The 18446-nt window shown below is 34.6% G+C and overlaps 1 protein-coding gene across 2 annotated transcripts; it reads right to left on the bottom strand.

Annotated features, from left to right (window-relative positions):
- LOC18597969 (ethylene-insensitive protein 2) lies at positions 6468 to 15937 on the bottom strand. Of its 2 annotated transcripts, XR_001928112.1 has the most exons (9): positions 15759 to 15937; positions 14046 to 14921; positions 13347 to 13433; positions 13096 to 13206; positions 12804 to 13016; positions 11421 to 11606; positions 8592 to 11291; positions 6885 to 7978; positions 6468 to 6775 (listed from the first exon to the last, which is right to left on the bottom strand). XR_001928112.1 is itself a non-coding variant. In XM_007027288.2 (8 exons), the coding sequence occupies exons 2-8, from the start codon at positions 14292 to 14294 to the stop codon at positions 7589 to 7591; spliced, it is 3936 nt and encodes a 1311-aa protein (XP_007027350.2). In that variant the 5' UTR covers positions 14295 to 14921; positions 15759 to 15937; the 3' UTR covers positions 6468 to 7588. The 2 variants fall into 2 exon arrangements, 1 of the variants encoding a protein (XP_007027350.2); XM_007027288.2 differs by having other exon boundaries at positions 6468 to 7978.

The raw sequence follows: 18446 nt of genomic DNA, 5'->3' as shown, positions 1-18446 counted from the left end.
AACATTACTAAAAAGAAATTGAAATTCTTCCACATTCCACGTTGGAAAGAATGGGGCCGTGGTGTATTATTTTCAAACAAAAGCTTGGGGCCCAATTGCCAAGACCAAGACTCGGAGTTTGATCGGAGGCCTCATATCCCACCTACCCCCAACCCCCCTCTTCCTATTCCAAAGCATGGATCATACCTCCAAAGGGTGCCATCCCATCCCATCCCACCCCACCCCACACACCAGTCTGGTTTTCCCAGCTTTCCCCTGCATGCGGAAATTTTCATTTCTCCATCAGTGTAAATACGGCTGCTGTGGATAACCAAGTAAAGAAAAGAAGATGACTACATGGCTGTGTTTTTTCTGTGTCTGGTCTTCTGCAGTTGCAGATACTTTGGTAACAAAGCAAATTTGAATTAAAGATCGTTCAATGGTGACTAACATTGAGGTGTTTTCAATGTCACCGTCGGCATGTCTTTGATGCTATTCATCGAGTTGAGAGAGGTGATTTCAACATCTAATCGTAACAGCAATAGTTAAATAAAAAAAATTAGTATACTAATGTTGCACATGGTTTGGCAAATCTCATAAAGCAAGACGCAAAATTTGCTCTTCCAAGCTAAGCAACATGTGAAGTAGTAACTTTTTCAGGTTTAACAAATCCTGAAGATACAAAACAGCAGGTGACTAAGTAGATGTCTTATATTATTGTATGTATTCCTACAAATGAAATAGTAACAAAAAAGAGTGGTAGGTATGGAAGTTGTGGTTCATGTGACTTTGGCCTACCAGCTTCTGCTAGCTAAGCTCCTGATCCATACTTCAAAGCTCTCAATACTGGTTGTTTACTCCATTTCAGACTGAGAATACCAACATTTTTGTTTCAGTTGTGAGTAGTAGTATCGCATGGCGACAAATTGAGTTCGCTTCATGTCCATGAGCTTTCATACATGGGACGCACGGTCAACTGTAAAGCTGCAATGATGATGATACCATCAAACACCGTAAAAAATTTCGAATATTCCGGGGTCCTTACTCCTTGGGCTAAGCCTAAAACCTCAGTCCCCTGAGGGGAAGTCCGGTTGGTAAAATCATGGGGCATAAGTGGTAGATTCATGTATGAGGAATGGTAGGAGGCAGCGCTTCTAGCCGTCACTCGAGTATAATTTAAAAGGGTGCCTGTAATTGTTTTTAATATAATGAGATTATCCAATCCCAATGTGGATTACACAACCGGATCACACTAAATCAATTAAAATAAAGTTTAATAAAATATTTATATCAAACTCTTGTTTATAAATGATTAATTTTTATAATTGAATTAATTAAAAACTATATATATTACAATTAAAATGTTCTTCCTAACTTCATACCACAGTGGGTCAAAGAACAACACCATCCGACTCGATGTACGAAGAAAAAGCTAAGCCTTTTTTATCAATAATAAAATCCTTTTTTAAAATATTTTTATTGTCAAAATTCGAATGATTGTTTTTTCATGATTAGTACTTGATATATTTTAAGTTTGTTAATGAATGTTCTCTAATTTTCTTCCAAGACAGGCTCTGACGGTCTAAATAAAATTTTATTATCCTTTTTATTGGGCAATTTTATAACATAAAAAACTTACAAGATTTTTTAAAAATGGTTGTCACGTTTTTCCAATCATATAAAGAAATTCAAACTTAAAAGTCTTTTGATATGACATTTTTGGCTTAACCATGTGAGTCAAGTTTGAAGCGGTGATCTTATCTTATCTCCTTTTGCATCATGTTAAGTTGCAAGAAAGAATTAAAAAGGCATAATCTTTTAAAAAGTATGTAAATTATTTTAATAAAGTTTTATTTTTTATGGTGTTTAATTAAATTTTTATATTTTATTTTAAATTAAATTAATTTTTATAATTAATTATTAATTTATTATCAATAGTTAAAATATCATTTGTTATTTTATGTCTCTATGTCGTCAACATAACGTTAATGTGAAGAGTAAAAATGTTATATATCATGTCAGCATGTCATATTAATATAACACGTTATTATCAATTATGACTTATCAGTATATCATGTTATTATCAATTATGACATATCATCATGTTACATCAATACTATGTGGTATCGAATAACAAACAACATTTTTACTAAGTCAACCAATATTCCTAAAAGCATATTTGATTCAAAATAAAACTATAAATGATTATTTAATTCAAAATAAAAATATAAAAATTTGAATGAACATAATCAAAAAATAATGATTAATTAAAATTTTTTTAAACATTTTGTTAATTAAAAACCTGGAAACTAGCAATACTATGGGCTATGGCTAGAACGCAAGGAACATGGTAAAAATGTGAAAGAAAACTTAAAAATACTTTGAAAAAAGGAACAAAAAACCTAAGACGAAGAGAGTACTCATAATTACAACAATTATTGGTCTCTGTAGTGGAGCCCTAAAAAAATCTATATCTTTGGCAAGGATTTTTATGAAATCAGACATTTCGTTTTTTTTTAAATAGAAATTAGACATGTTTAATGTAATATTTGAAACAATTTTTAATTTAAATTATTTAAAAAAATTCAACTTACATTTAGTCAATTTTTTTTATTTTAAATCAAATAGATCTTTATTATTAACAGTTAATTAATAATTATTAATCAAAATATTATTTATAATTTTAAATCATATAATTTTTACATAATATAATAAATAATAATATAATATAATAATAAAATCACGTGATTTTTTTACCGTGTCACGGGATATAAAATGACTGATGACTTTTGGTCACAGTCCACAAATCCGTAGCACACCCAACCTACAGGGATTGTTGAATCACTCGCACTTACAGGGATTCCTCAGCCCCAAGAAGATCCTATCAGTCCAGAGACGAGTGGACTGAGAGGGCCGTCGACGAATGTGAGCGAGCCATCAGTAGTAGGGAGTTGCTAGATATCCCCAACATTCGAATGTCTAGGCAGCACCAGCATCAGGGAACAAATCGACAGGCTTGGCACGCCAGCACTACGCGCTAGGCCCGCGCATGAGCAGTAAGAGCACAAAAAGATTGCACAACACGAGGCTACCGAAGAGAATGTCACGCCCATGTGAGAAGCATAGAGGACCCGTGCGTTTCAACAACTTGCCTGTCAGTCAGTTATGCGGACACAAGCCGCATTACTCACCCACAGCCTGACCTCGAGATAGGGGGTAGCACGGTACTTAGTCACGCACAACCTGATCACGCAAGAAGGGGCCGCATACACAATAGTGCCGCACCAATGAACCTCGATTTGGAAGCCCACACTTCAGAAGACCTCGCAAGCATAAGCCGCACACCAGAAGGTCTTGTGCTGGAGTGACGCACGCTTAAAGGCCACAAGCCCCTCGGACACACACCATTAGGACGAATGTTTGCCACACCAAAAAGTTTGGCTCAAATTTAGGCCAAACTCAAGCGAGCCATTCATACTCGGCCAACACACTAGGATGCTCAAAAGGAAACGCACCAGCTACCTGACTACACAGGGAGTTCGAGTGAAAAGTCCAAGTTCAAATAGGATTGCTCGCATAATGTAGTTTTAGTAGGACTAAAACTCTCTTATTTTACTTGCAAGAACTTCATGTTAGTTGTGCTCCTTTGGGAGCACTAGATCAGTGTTCTCCCAATCTGGCCGGATCTGGCATTCTCCGGTCAAATCCAACAGCAAGGTAACTGGTCGTGAGAGAATTTTTTTAATAAAAAAGAAAAAATTTAAAATTAAAAAATTATAATTTATATAATGATAATTTTTTAAATTAATAAAGAGTAAATTATCTTTAAAATATTATCATATCATCAAATTAATCGAAATATTGAAGGTTAACTAATAGTAAGACTTATATGTTCAGCAAAAGAAATTTTTTGAGGTAGACTGTCCATTCTGAATATTAATAGACCCGCGTATAATTATAACAAAAAATTAAGAGGATCAGTGTATTTGCCCATATGATTAACATAATTAAAATAATTAAATTAAATTAAGAACTAGTAAAATATAATTCTATTATTCAAATTTACAACAAAATATTATAAATTTTATAATATTTATCAAATATAATAAAATTCAATATCAATAAATTTTAACCATCATAAAAATATTAATATTTATATCGATCAATAAATGGATCTTAACCGTGTATTGAATATGTCTACATGACACGTTAACACGATTAAATAAATAGATCATAAATGAGTCACGGGTTATACATATACAAGATAACACGATTAATTAATCGTGTCTTAAACGAGTTAAGTAGGTTTGATACGATAAAGACATGATTCATTCGTATATTAATTGTGTATGTTTTAATCGTATATACACAATTAATACACGAAATACGATTAACAAATCTAAACACGTTTAAATTAATATCATGTTGTTGTGTCTTATACAAAATTGTCAAGTTTAAATTGACACCAATTTTCAACTTAAACCCAAACATTCTTGAATCAGTATCATGTTTTCAGGTCATATATAAAATTATCAAGTTTAAATTGACACCAATTGTCAACAGAGCAAATTGTTGGGATCTTAAAGCCTTAGGGGTGTTACATTTCTTTGAATTTATGAATAATGGTAAGCACCCTCTTGGCCTAGAGCTTCAATTCTACTGTGGGAATCAACTTAATCTAACGCTTTTGAAGCTGTGCATCATCAGTGTCTTGTAACAGGTTTGAGGTTTATCAGAAGCATTCATCATGCTATGGCTTGAATGAATTTACTAAGTTGGTGGTGGAATGGTACTTTGTGTCTGTCAGTCATGGTTTCTGACTGATATAGTCATATCTCATATACCAGTGTACAGAATTGAAGAGCCAAAAATGAACAGTTGAGAGAGGACAAGTCTTTCCTGTTCAAGAATATCTCGAGCAGCACAATGAAAAGCTTTGAGGCAAACATCATTACAAAGTCTTGGAAGTGAGATGACTAATGTTGTCCACTGATACAACTCGTTCCCATGTCTGTTCAGTTTTTTTTTTTTTTTTAAGTATGTATGGACAGGATACCTTTTTTCTTTTTCTTTTTTTAAATAGTAAAAGATTTCATTAAATCACAGGTATGAAAACTCACTACCCAGAAATCAAGTCCAAACAAAACATCCCCAGGAGGCCGAGTACCTTTTTTCTCTTGTTGCTGTTCTTGTCCTGATTAAACTAAGATTATAAATTTTAAAATAAAATACCATTATCTCGTAAGTTTTCAACGAATTCACATAGAGTTTCATTCATTTTTAAAATAAATACTTTATTTTAAAAATACTAATACTATTAAAAGAAATTATAAAAAATTAAAATATGTTTTATTAATTTAAAAATTATAATTATATTGTTAAAAAATAAAAAAAATAAGGGGATGAGAGGGGAGCACAAGATCGGTGCTTCCAAGAGAGGGGAGCACCGGTGCTTCCAAGGGAGGAGTGCTCCTCTCGGGGAGCTCGATTTTTTTTAATTAATAATAATAATAATATTATTATTATTATATAATAATTATTATAAAAATTAATTAAAAATAAAAATACTTTTTTATTCTTATCACATCAATAATAAGTTGACGAAATATTAATGGTTAAATCTAAATATTTAGAGAATTTTTTTAAAAAAATGGGGCGTTCATTTCAAAAACTAATAAATTTTGTGTAATTTTAATCAAAATTTTAAAAAATAAAAATATTTTATTCTAAATTTTAATATTGTTTGTCGCCATCTTTATTACTATCTTTGTCTCTAATGGGTTATCTCTTTGTTTAATTATAGGTGCATTTGCTTATTAGTTATGTGAAGCGCTATAATCTTTCTTAAACTCATACTAATAACTAATTCATTGTCGGAATAGGAAATAGCAAAGGGTTATTCAATCTTAGACAAAACACAGACAAGGTAAACTGATGCTGAAGAAGATGAAAACTAGTGAGAGGAAAATGTTGCCCTGAAGAAATTAGGTTGGCTACCCGATTCCACCGGAGGAAACCCCATTCACCCCAAAAAAAATGGAGGCACATATCTGAAGTCAAATTTCATATGAATTGAGTGTGGTTAGAAAGGATAATGGGACTTCTACCAAAAATATTCAATTATATTTCTAAGATATTCAATATTTGTTGATGCTTACCACACACACACACACAAATATCATTGATAAGTCAGTTAATTTATAAATAAGATATTACAATCAAAAACAGATTATTGTCACGTTAAGTGAGACAAGTGATGAGACGAACAGATTTAGTTTATATTAAATTCAATAAAAAAAATCAAGTAAAGAAAGTTTTATAATTAAAGACTAAAACGTAATATAATTATTTATAAATAAAATAATAAATTTAACAAACTCTGAAAATTATACATGTTCCGCGTTTACGCTTTGAGAATGTGTACATAACTAGTGACCATCACGTGGCTACCAACTCACCAGGCGAATATTGCAGTATACAGAAGCATCAGATATAATTTAGTGGAATTTATCGATTAAATTATTCAATACAATTAATTGCCATTCCAAATGCTTTACAAAATTATACAGTGGAAACTGGGAATTGATGTGGAAAAGATCACATATTAAGCAAAGACAGACCACACCCAAAGTGTTACTTTGATTAAACAAGCCAACTTTTCCGCAACTTTAGACCTCGGATGATTTTCCTTGGGTTGGCGGAGCTGAAGCTGAAGCCGGAGGAGCAGGTGGCCCCAAGTACTGGGCAGGTCTTTCACTTCGGCCCTGTGCTCTTCCCAGAAGATAAAATGCAAGGGCTAGGATCAAGACGAGCAGGATCAATGGAAAAGTTATGACAAGAACATAACCCATCTTGCGAAGAGAAGAGTAAACCAAGATTGATTTCGATGGACGGGGCCTATGTACCTTTTGAAATCGAAATAAGATGCACCGTCTTCGCCTTTTAAACAGAGAGTGGTGGAAGCCGATGAATTATGAGTACGGAATGCTATGAATCTATATGATTGAATGATGATAAACATAAGCAGTCAATGACTGAATAGAAAATGCAGACAATCGCAACTGTGGGCTCTCTTGCAGCCATTTAGGTCAATAATCATCCACGTGTCTCGAACCATGGCCTCTTTCATTTATTAAATTTTGTCTTCAAGGTAAAGTTGGAAAAACCCCTGCTCCAAATTTCAGCCACAAACTTTTCCGATTGGCAGACAAAGTTAGAGCTACAATTCGACAAGCTCAGTTCCAATATATAACAATGCAAATGCAAGCTACGTCATGTTACAGAGCAAGCCAAGTTAGATGACAGACTGACTTAAACTAAAAATGACATTTGCTATAAGATCAATTTCCACCTTTCTTCTACGCATTTTCTTTAATTCTGCTGCAATTGCACATCCAGTAAACTTTTATCCTATGTAAATATATAACATACATGGAAATTCAATTTGCAGCGCGGACTTTTAATACACGAGAGAGAGGGGAGGGCGAGGGAGGGGGGCAGGGGGGTTGGTTTTGACAGTCCTGTGGGAAGTGAGCTAGCGTATGAGCTGCCTTTCAAAATCAAACAGCTCAACAACAGTGAAGCCATAGAGGGAAAACTGGAATGAAAGCTATGAACTGTAAGAAGCCAACACTGGAGTCGATGTTGGAACCTTTCGTGACCCAGACCCCTCATGGGTGCCAAATGGTTTGTTGGACAATCTCCGCTTGTAGCGTTTAAGGACAGATGCCAGATTCTCTTTTCCCTTTGGAAAAGCTACATCACCAGCAGCAGTGCCTGTTCGACCCTTCCGGCAAGATATAGCAATCTCCACATCCTTAATTATTTCCAAGAGCGTTGCAGCAGTTGTACACTTACCCCGGCCAGGTTTTGCGGCTGGGGGCAACATTCCATTTGAAATAGGAGGACTTGACCTCTGCTGATATTCCACAGGGATTTGAAGGCAGAAGCATGGGGTCATTGGGGTTCGAGGCTTAGAAAATGCCAGGTCTATGACACCCTGTTAATGAGGAAAGATCACTTTTTAAGGTCATCAAAATAAAGGAGAAAACAACAGAAAAAGTACACAAAGTCTTCAACCCAGAAAAAAGAGTTCCAAAATCAGATCAGGTCTAGGCTCTGTGTGATGACACTTGAAATCAATTTCGCAATGAGGAAACCTACATATGCATCATAAACAAACAGCTGTAGCTGTGAAGCAAAAGGAAATGCACTGCTAAATTGAAGTAATGATTACAACAACAAATATAATAAAGTTGCATGATCGGGGTTAATACCAACCAAAACAAGTTTTCTTCTTAAGGGCAACCAAGGTACAAAATTTTTTGCAATAATGCCATTCATTGAAAGGAATTCCCGCTAATGGAAGATAAGAATGATGAAGTAAGTATGAAAGATTGAACCTACCAAACTGTTTGCAAAGCCAGACAAATCTCGATCATTAAGTCTAACAGATGAAGCAAACATGACGATTTTGAAAAAATAAACCAATCATGTAATTATACCATGCGAACAACACTCACTCCTTAATACTAAACTGACAGGAACAGTTGACAATTAAAGCAACTGATGCATGCATCAACAAGCAAGGAAGCGATTACAAAAAAATATACCTGGAGACGATTAAGCACGTAAGTGTATTTTCCCCACAGCTCTGGTCTGCTTTCCATCAGTGAAAGAACAAGAATCCGGTGAATGCACCACACTCCAAAGCTTATTACCAAATCCGCTTTATAAACACAGCCCTCCCCACAATGAGGAAATGATGAAATTGAAAAGTTGACAAGGTTTGCCTTGTCACTTATTGGTGTAGAACCATACCTCCTTTCAGAAGACAAGTATTGAGGTTCACCCAAGTGAGCAACCTGGTTTATCTCTCTAGCTTCAGCATCATAAACAAACCTCTCCCTTGCTGCTACACGATCAATTAAATCCTCATCAGCTCCATCATTTTGTCTAAACAACCAGTCAAACCCATCCAATTTCAAGAGCTTTACTATACAATCTCGGAAAGACTGAAGAAGTTTGGACTCTAAATCCTCACCAGAAGCAGTATCCCGGGCTCCTGAGTTCAACCCACTTCCAAATGCTTCACTGCCAGCAGTTCGTCTTTTCTCAGCCACACCAAACTGCTCAAAAGGCTGTCTAGACCAAAGGGATCCAGTGTCTGGACTTGAACTCAACTGGAAGGAAAAAGCATCTTTATAACCCTTTGATTGAGAAAGCTCATCAAAGGCCAATGGAACTCCTGCCCTTGACCCAGTGTTCGGATACATGGGTGTGTCATAATTTGTCCTACCAACAGATGACCCATATCCAATGGAACTGTCCCACTGAGCACTCCTGTCAGACATGTATGAATCCCGATGAGGAACCGAAAGCCCTGATATGTCTGGTAAGCTATGATACTTCTTTGAATTGACTGATATCACAGAGTTATCATTAGGTCCAAGGGAGCTGATGTCATAATATGATCTTTCAGATTGTAATGGACTATTTCTAGAAACTGCAACATTCTGAAAACCAGGGGCTTGAACAGGAGTTATCCCATTTTGCAATTTTTGCCCTAATGTGAAAGCCAGTGGGTCTCTATAATTTATAGGGCCGAGGGCAGGAGATTTTGATGCTGGTAACTCCATTTGACCATTCAAGCAATCAGGGCTTCTATTCTTAGCAATTCGACTGAGATAAGATGCAATCTGATATCCATGTACTGTAGCTGGTTGATAATCCCATGCATCAGTAGATGGTGCAGCACGCAAACTAGAATACCTCTTCTCACCAGAATCAACATTACGACTTGAAGTCTGAACATAAGCATCCAATAACTGCCTGTTGTTCGACCACGAGGATGAAGATCCTCTCGAATACCCATATGGCAAATCAATACTATTTGGCACCTTTAGTTGCTTTGGGGAGTCATACAGACTTGAACTAATGAGCAGATCAGATCCTCTTCCTCCTACCGAAGGGAAATACCCACCACATTCCTTCCCAGCAGTATCCACTTTCATTGGCTTTGTATCAACACCTAATAACACATCTAGTTTCCTTATCTTTGCTTCTTGGGTAGGTTGCCCGTGAAAATCATACAATTGCCCCCAAAATTCATCAAGAATGGCAGCTAATTGACGCCTTGCAGCACGACCTAATCCTGCTAATCTAGAGAGACTCCCAGTACCATTCCCTCCATCATCACTTTTCCCACTGAGGCTCCTCAATGAAGGAGGGCCATCTGGTGTCAAAGAGGAAATACTTCCAGAAGGAGGTTTGGATGGCTCTTCAGGCTCCCAAGTATCTCCATCATCATCATCTTTTTCAATCTGCAGATCTCCGTCTAAACTCACTGTTTTCTCCACAGGGTTCATTGATTCAATTGTCACCATCTTAGTGCCTGGCAATTCATCATCTGCTACCTCATTAACTAGAGTTGCAGCTGACTCAATTATGGATGCTGACTCCTCTGGGTTACGAACCGCGGGGCTAGGATATAGACTATTCGAAGAGTTCTCATTAACAGTAGTCAAAGGTATGTCCTGGTCAGACTCCATAATTGTTTCAGGCAAATCCAGATCATAGTTTGTAAAAGATAAATCTGAATGACTCTCAATAGACTTCCCTGGTGTTGATGAACTTTCCTGCCTATGAACAGGTTCTTCTCCATGATATCTAGTTTCACTTAAACCACTTTCCTCCCCCTCTATAGCTGCCTCAGGAACAGTTCTATTCAAATCCCATTTCCATGCAGATGCATCAATTCTGGCAGTAGCAGATTTTAAAGGAGTAGCCGCTAGCCAAAGCATCAAAGAAAATGATGCACAAGCAGTAACAAGAAGAACAACAAAAGGAACAGACATGCTAATCCCAGCATTCAATCTCAAATTACCAACCCAATCACTGTTGCCAAATATCATTTCTACCACAAAAATTATCTTCAAGCCCAGCATCCCCATGAACGTTAACAGCGCTAGGAACTCCACAATTGGAGAAATCTTATAGACACCCATAATTGGTCTTGACGAGCCAATCCGGAACAGGGGGATCACTGAAGATGGAAGCAGAAGAGCTACCATAACCTGAGTGAAGATAAGCAACTGATATATCCCTTCAGCTCCGGAAGTCCACACACAATAAAGGGCTGGGACCATTGCTATAATTCTGATTGTTGCACAATGAAGCCAACCTGGTATGTCAAGACCAAGGAAATCGTGCAAGACAACATGCCCACCAAGATTCCAGGTTGATGCAGTGATTTGATTAGATAAGAACATAATCAGCAAAAAGACTAAGGGCAGCACACCATTCCTAAATACCTGTTCAAATCATTTGTAAGAGGAATATATCAATATCCACATATAGAACAGTACATTGATTGTCAATAAGTATTTGAGCATGATTCTTAAAGCCATCATAATCAATAGGTTATCAAGAAGAGAAAAAACCTGTTCCATTAGTGACATTGCATCCTGAAAAGTAACCAAGACAAGGCCTGCACTGTAGAATACATTTGCAGCTGAATTCATCAGCACATAATTTACTAGATAAATACCACTGAAGATGCATAAGATGGCAAATAACTGGTCATGACACAAGGCACTCTTAGAAATATTTGGTGGTCCCTGATGCCGCTGTGAACATGAGAACAAAATTTCAGAAAGTTGACAAGGAATCACTTTAAAAGTTAAAACTCTAAAAATGGCACCAGCATAAAATAAAACCAAATAAGTTTGCTAGCACAAAATAGATAAGGCGCATTAATTTGTCCCACAGTCTGAGAATGGTATGTGTATAAAATTTATACATGGTGCAATAAATATTACCTACCCAACATTTGAAAATGGTGCCATAAGTTAAAAAAAAAAAAAACCCAGCCATTTAACAAAAACACCAGTAAAACAGCAAAAACTCCATGTACCAGCAAACAATGGGCAAGAGTCCACATTTACTGTTTGCAAAACCACGCCTCAAACACAACATGGTATGCAACATAATCTAGAAAAAGTGACTTTGGTAAACAGGAAGAAACCGTATTACCAATTATTTTGAAATACATGCAGTCAAAGTAAAATTCACGTATTCTAAACGTGCTACCATTCAATAAATTCAGGCTAAAGCAATTATGACAACAGCAAGTGGACTGAAGAATTATATATTTCTAATAGGCGAGAAATTGGAGGCTAAAAATCTAAAAAAATAAATAAAAACATAAGAATTGGCAAGAAAAAATAAAGTTAAATATTAGCATAGTTAAGCCAGAGTCAACTGCTTGCTTATCAGATATATTTTAGTGTTGTTTCCCCTTCATATATATGCCCACTAAAAGATTATATGAATTTGGGTCCGATAATTGTTCAGGTGGATAGTGGTATTTTTACAGCAGAGATATTCAAATTGGATATGAACTTCTCACAGATACTGTTGTCTCAGTATGAAAATTATTCTTTGCCAAACTTAAAGTTCAATTTAGCTGAATGAATAAAAAAATCAAAGAAACAAAGAAAAATATAATATACAAAAAATAAAAAATAAAAAACCTTCAAGCATGATAGAAGAACTATACATGTTTGTCAATGACATAAGTTAAAACATATACAAATACAAACACAATTGATCAAGAATGTAGGAAATAAAAAAATTACAAGGGCATCATCCATGTGCAAAGATTCTAACATGGCTTCTGAATCTAAGTATTGTCAAAAAAGATTATCAAATTCTTAGTGAAAACAATTTCCAATCTATATAGGATTCACAATCCATTGAAACTAAAAACAAGAGGGCCATACGCTAGAGTCGTACATACATATATACATTCCAGTAAGAGATACCTGGACAAAAGAAGAATGTAGATAAAAATTGTGAGGCATAATGCTTGCTCCAAGGAGACTCATCAGGGCAAATGCACTTTCCCCACTCAACTTTGTCAGCATCCCAGTCATGGAAAGAGAAATTTCTGGTTGACTGATAAGCACTCCAGAAATATAAGAAAGCAATATGAAGCCCACTGCATACATGCATAGGAAACTTGCCCTGCAGTGGTCCTGAATATTTAAAACTAATTAGATTGTTGATGATGTTGCAAGAGAGAGATTGTGCATTAAAAGAAGCAGTTCAGCTTACCAGGAGGGTGGCAAAAACTGGGAATAAAACAGCATCAAGAGCAGCTAAAAAAACACCAGTGGATAGATCCACCCCGAAGAGAAGATTAATCCCATGTCCAACCCCCAAAACCTGGTAAAACAAGGACCTTTGTTGTGAGAATAAAACAAATATCTATAAAGTGAAAAGAAAAAATTACAGCTGCCTTAGCTCCATCATAATTTGGAATTGGCAGCTGAGCATTGTGGAAGCTCATCAATGAAACAAATTACCATGGTAAGGTCCAACAAAAGAACAGAAAGCTCTGCTTGAACTCCTAAGAATATACAAGTGGCCTTATCATACTCGTCATTGCAAATCTGTCATCAACAGAAAAATTCAAAAATAAATAAATAAGTATCAACGAATCCATGAAAATACACACACCTATCCTATGCACACACTTAAGCACATATATGCAGATATGTTTGATTATAGATAAGCACTTAATTATAGATAAAATAATAAATAAGCATTCATTCATTAAAGAAGAGCTCAAACGCTTCCTAATCTAGTGGGAAAATAATTAGACAAATTATATTTGCAATTATAATTACTTATTTTTGTTAACTTTTGTACACTTTTAGAAGTAGGTGAGTAAATAGGCTGTCTAAGATATTTTGTCTTATCATGTTCTATAATTAAAAGGAACCAACTTGGCTCTGTCTTCTACATTTATTGTTCTCCAATATTTTCCCATTTCCTATATGTCACAAATTTTTTGCTGTAGACGGTACTTTTAGAATATACTCTGGTACAAGCTCTCTAACCCTCTCTCTTCTTTATAAGCGATATAATCACATGAAACAATCATAAAAAAAAAAGTAAATGTTAACAATGATGTTCATAAAGAAATCCAAAGCCTAATTCAATCAAATGACGATAAGAAAAAATCTCGCAATAAGCACAAGCACGAAAAGAATGAACTGTACCTGAGCAAGATCTTTTCCAGTGACAACACCAATTCGAGCTGACAGGTACTGACACAAAATGGCGGCAAAATTAAAAAGAAGCATGGGGGCTACCAGATCAAAACCAAAACGTGCACCTCCTTCAACAGTTGCAACCCACTTTCCAGGGTCAACATATCCGATTGATATTAGAAGAACAGGTAAAACAGCAGGAAGCAGCCGATGAAGAGCAGCTGGTTTGTGATTAGCATTCCCCATCTCAGCTTCCATGTTGATATGTCGAAATTTAGACAATATACAAGTTCCAGTGCAATACAGAATTTAAATAACTCTTCAGAATAGCAAAAGAACCTCTGATGCTCGACAAGCTACACAATTACATGGTTGCTCACAGGACTGAATCGCCTGAGGCATGATACTACCCATCAGAAGACATTCAGCAGGACATCAGCAACTTCTTTGACTAAACATGATTTTGCGAGACAAAACAAACAGTCCATCCCATTTTCTCCTAAGCTTGCTAGCAAAGGAATGTACATCTAACAATAGCCCTGGCACTGCAGGACTAGCGGGCATTAAAAATGCACTTTCCCAGATAAATCCTAATAGCCTCTTGTAACACAATCAGTGCTATGGTGACTGCTAACACAGCAAAATTCCAGACCCAGATGCAATCATGAGATGTCAATCTATTGCTTGCAATCCAATCTACTAACACATTACAGTTGTGACCCTATGCAATTTCCCAGTCATCTACCAAATACGAGTAGTTGATCATTCAAATTCAAGCAGGGTTTCTACCAATAACTTGAACCAGCTTAAAATGACAGAAACTCTAAGCTGCAGTCCATGAGAAAAACAACAATTAATCCAAAGAAATTCCTCCTCTGAAGGCACCTGCAATGTCAAAACCTGACTCAAATCAGTCAAACTGGGTAAACTAACATCAATCTTTAAACATAAACACAAGACAAAGAAATCAAAATTCCAAAATCAACATCTAATATAAATTTGACCAAATTATAGTATAAAATCACAATTAAGCCATTCAGTCCAGCTTTAAAACAAATATATATATACATGATCCAAATCCAGAGACAAAATCGTCAGAGGGTCCACATACAGTGAGCCTAATAAGTTTTGCCAACCGGTATAGCAAACTAGTTTATTCACAAAAAGCACAGTGAATTAATTCAACCAGGCGAGCATTCAACGGCATCACAAATTCAGTTTCCAAACTAAGTTTCACCATTAATGCTAATCAATAGTAACAAAGACCAGTACGAAACATAAACCAAAATAAACAACCAGAACAAAGAATCTAATAACAACTCCATCCAAAAGCATAAATCCCCAAAACCCCCAGAGACAAAAAATGCATAAGTAAACACCTTAATCTTAAAACCCAGCTCAGATCTTACTCAAATATCACAAAGCAAAGCAAAAACACACAAAAGCAGAAAAAAAAAAACCAACAAATTAAGTAAACCCCCAGGAAGCTAAAATTATAAAAATCAAGTTCCATGGATCTGATTCAGCTCAAAAACTTAAAAATAAAAATAAAAACAGTTTGCACAAATTCCAAGGTGGATTATACATAAAGGAAGAAAACCCAGATAGCCAAAAAAACCAAACAAAATAAAACAAAAAACAAAAAAGAAGCTACCCAAAGTTAAATAAAACTAGTATTTGATTAGGGTTTTGGGGATGGTAAAGAAATGTTTTGGGTTTTACCTTGTGGTAAAGTTTATGAGAAGGTTGTTTCTGGAGCTTATCTGCTATCTTTTTCTCTGCAATCTCTATCTAAAGTTTGGGTTTTAACAAAGTAGATCTTGAGGGGCTTTTTTATGAAACCACGGGGGTTTATATTGCCCTTTTCTTTTTCTTTTTTTCGCAAACAGAGAGATATAGAGAAAGAAAAAGAGAGCTCAGTTTCAAGAGAGAGAGAGAGAGAGAGAGAGAAGGAGGGGTGTGGGGGAGAGAGATAAAGATAGATCATATATATTTATATATTTCAAGGGTGTGGGCTCTTTTCAAGCCATGTTGAAGAGAGAGGAAATAAAGATTTAAAAAGAAAAATTTTACTTGTAGTAATCAACGCGAAGAAAATGAAAGAACAAATTTTTATGTTAAAGAAAGAAGAAGAAAAGCTAGAGAGGTCTAAAAGACGGTTAACGTTTTCCTTACCTTTTCATTTGTATATATACATATATATATATATAGATAACCCCATTGACAGACAGGGATGCTCTCATTTCTTTTCTTTTCCCTCTAAAATATCATAGTATTATTTTTTATATTTTTCCTTTTTTTAAATTTCAAATGTCTTTTAAAAATATGCCATAAAAAAAATTTATAAGATACTAGAAAATTATTTATTTTTATTCAATCGAATTTTATAATAAAGACAAGAACGATATATTTTTAAAAATATAATTATGGTGGATGAAATTTACAAGTTTTGACTTGTAATATGTACAATAATTGAGTCCAACCAAAGTTTTTTTGGCTTCTTTTTAGCACTAGCACGCCTCCATAGGATTTATTCCCTTTCTTTTAATTATTATTATTTTAAGGCATAAATTTAAAAAAAATGAATAAAAAATAGTTAGTTCGTACTAAATTGTTCCAATTGAGTGTGAATTATTTATTAAAGTCATTTTCAATGAATTTTTTTTAAAAAAAATTGAAAATAGATTAAGTTTTTTGGATTTAATATATTTCTTGACTTGAACTGGTTTGCTCATGTGTATCCACGTTTCTGATTTGGCCATTTGGAATCCTATTTTCAAATCTATATATAACATAAACCTCTTTCAAATAATTTGAAGAATAATGGGTTTTTTCCTTTTTTGAAAAAAAAGGATTAATTTTAGAAACCAAAAATGTAAATTAAAAAACAATTTTTTTATTGTAAATAAACCAAGATTTTTCCAACTTTCATAACACTCTAAATTAAGATCACGATATTTTTCTTAATTAAATTATCCAATACAAGTAATTAATAAAAAAACATACCTAATTAAGATGGGAATCCTGCAGATATTTTGGTACATAACATCTATATACAGTTCATTTTGAGTACGTAATTAATCAAAGCAAAAGATTTTCTTTGGTTGGAAAGATAGCAATTTGTCATAGCAACACCACAGAAAAGATACCAATTTTAGTATATAATAAAAAAGGTTAAAACTTTTTTCCACATCTGAATTCGTACCATACATTAGAAGAAAAATTATATATTTATTTATTTATATATATAAATATATATTAGTAATAATCAAACACCCCAAATTAAGACAGATGAAAAGATTTTTCTAAAAAAACTGGATTTATTACAGCAAATAAATAGGAAAGGAACAAATAAGGTAATTCCTACCGAACCCAAAGACATAACTTGGAAGACAAATTAGCTGATGCATTATTGTTTTGCTTGTGAAGATACTACCAATCTTGATTTTGTGATCAAAGCACATGGTGTTTAATGAAAAATGGGGTCCACAGCCCCCCCTGCCCCCCCTCCGCCACCCCCACATCCGAGCCCTTAAAGTGGCCTAATGATCAAACGTTGTACATGTTACATGTAGACATGTATATAGCCTTTTCAATGTTTATCCATCTTGGTGTTATCGATTGCAAAAATTGTCACCTTCACACTTGATAAGAGCAAGGTTTAACTGAAACCGTACGATGAAATTTATGGAAGACAAGGAATTCAAAGCGTTAGACATTTCGATCCTCTTAGGTTCAAAGTGGCGGAAAGCGACGGTGGTAATTATTAAGTTTAGACTTGTAGTTTTAGACACGAATAAAATAAAAATTAAATAAATTTAAGTTAATTTATATTATTTAGTATATATAATTCGTTTAAATTTACTTACTAAATTATTAATATTATAAAAATTTTAATATTATGTTTAAATGGAATAATTGTATTTAAATAAGTTAATCGTGTGTAATAAATGTAATGTGTTTGTATAGATGCATTTATCTATGATACCATTATTTTTACACAATAACTAACATGAAGTGTTAAACTCAAATAAAAAGATGGGCAAAACCTTTATTAATTATTTATTTTTCCATTTATTTTTTTTCTTTTATTCAAGATTTTTTTATTGTAAAATTATGAAATTTGATGGGTTTTAAAATTTTATTTAATTACTATACTCATATGAAAGTTGTATTGATTTGCACGACATGAATTGGTCAAAAAGATGAAAATAATAATAATAATAATAATAATCAAAAGTCTGACTTGGGGGTACTTTGGTACCTAAGAACTTAGGATCTAACCTCCTTTAGGTAAGCAGTTATGATCCTCTTTCAGTCAGAGAGAAAGGGCAACTTGGGGTATAGAAGGAAAAGAAAGCAGCAGGCCAAGGTACAGTACCATTTTAGTCTCACACCCAACCCAAGTGA

Source organism: Theobroma cacao, chromosome 5 (assembly GCF_000208745.1).
Source record: "Theobroma cacao cultivar B97-61/B2 chromosome 5, Criollo_cocoa_genome_V2, whole genome shotgun sequence".
Lineage (NCBI taxonomy): Eukaryota > Viridiplantae > Streptophyta > Magnoliopsida > Malvales > Malvaceae > Theobroma > Theobroma cacao.
Note: the sequence above shows the minus strand (reverse complement) of the source record. Positions and strands in the feature narration are given on the sequence as shown.

Coding starts and splice junctions, on each gene's coding strand:
- LOC18597969 (XM_007027288.2), bottom strand. CDS start 14,294: ATGGAAGCTGAGATGGGGAATGCTAATCACAAACCAGCTGCTCTTCAT. Junction 13,434..14,045: donor CTGGAAAAGATCTTGCTCAG/GTACAGTTCATT, acceptor TGTTGATGACAG/ATTTGCAATGACGAGTATGA. Junction 7,979..8,591: donor ACGTGCTTAATCGTCTCCAG/GTATATTTTTTT, acceptor CCTCATTAACAG/GGTGTCATAGACCTGGCATT.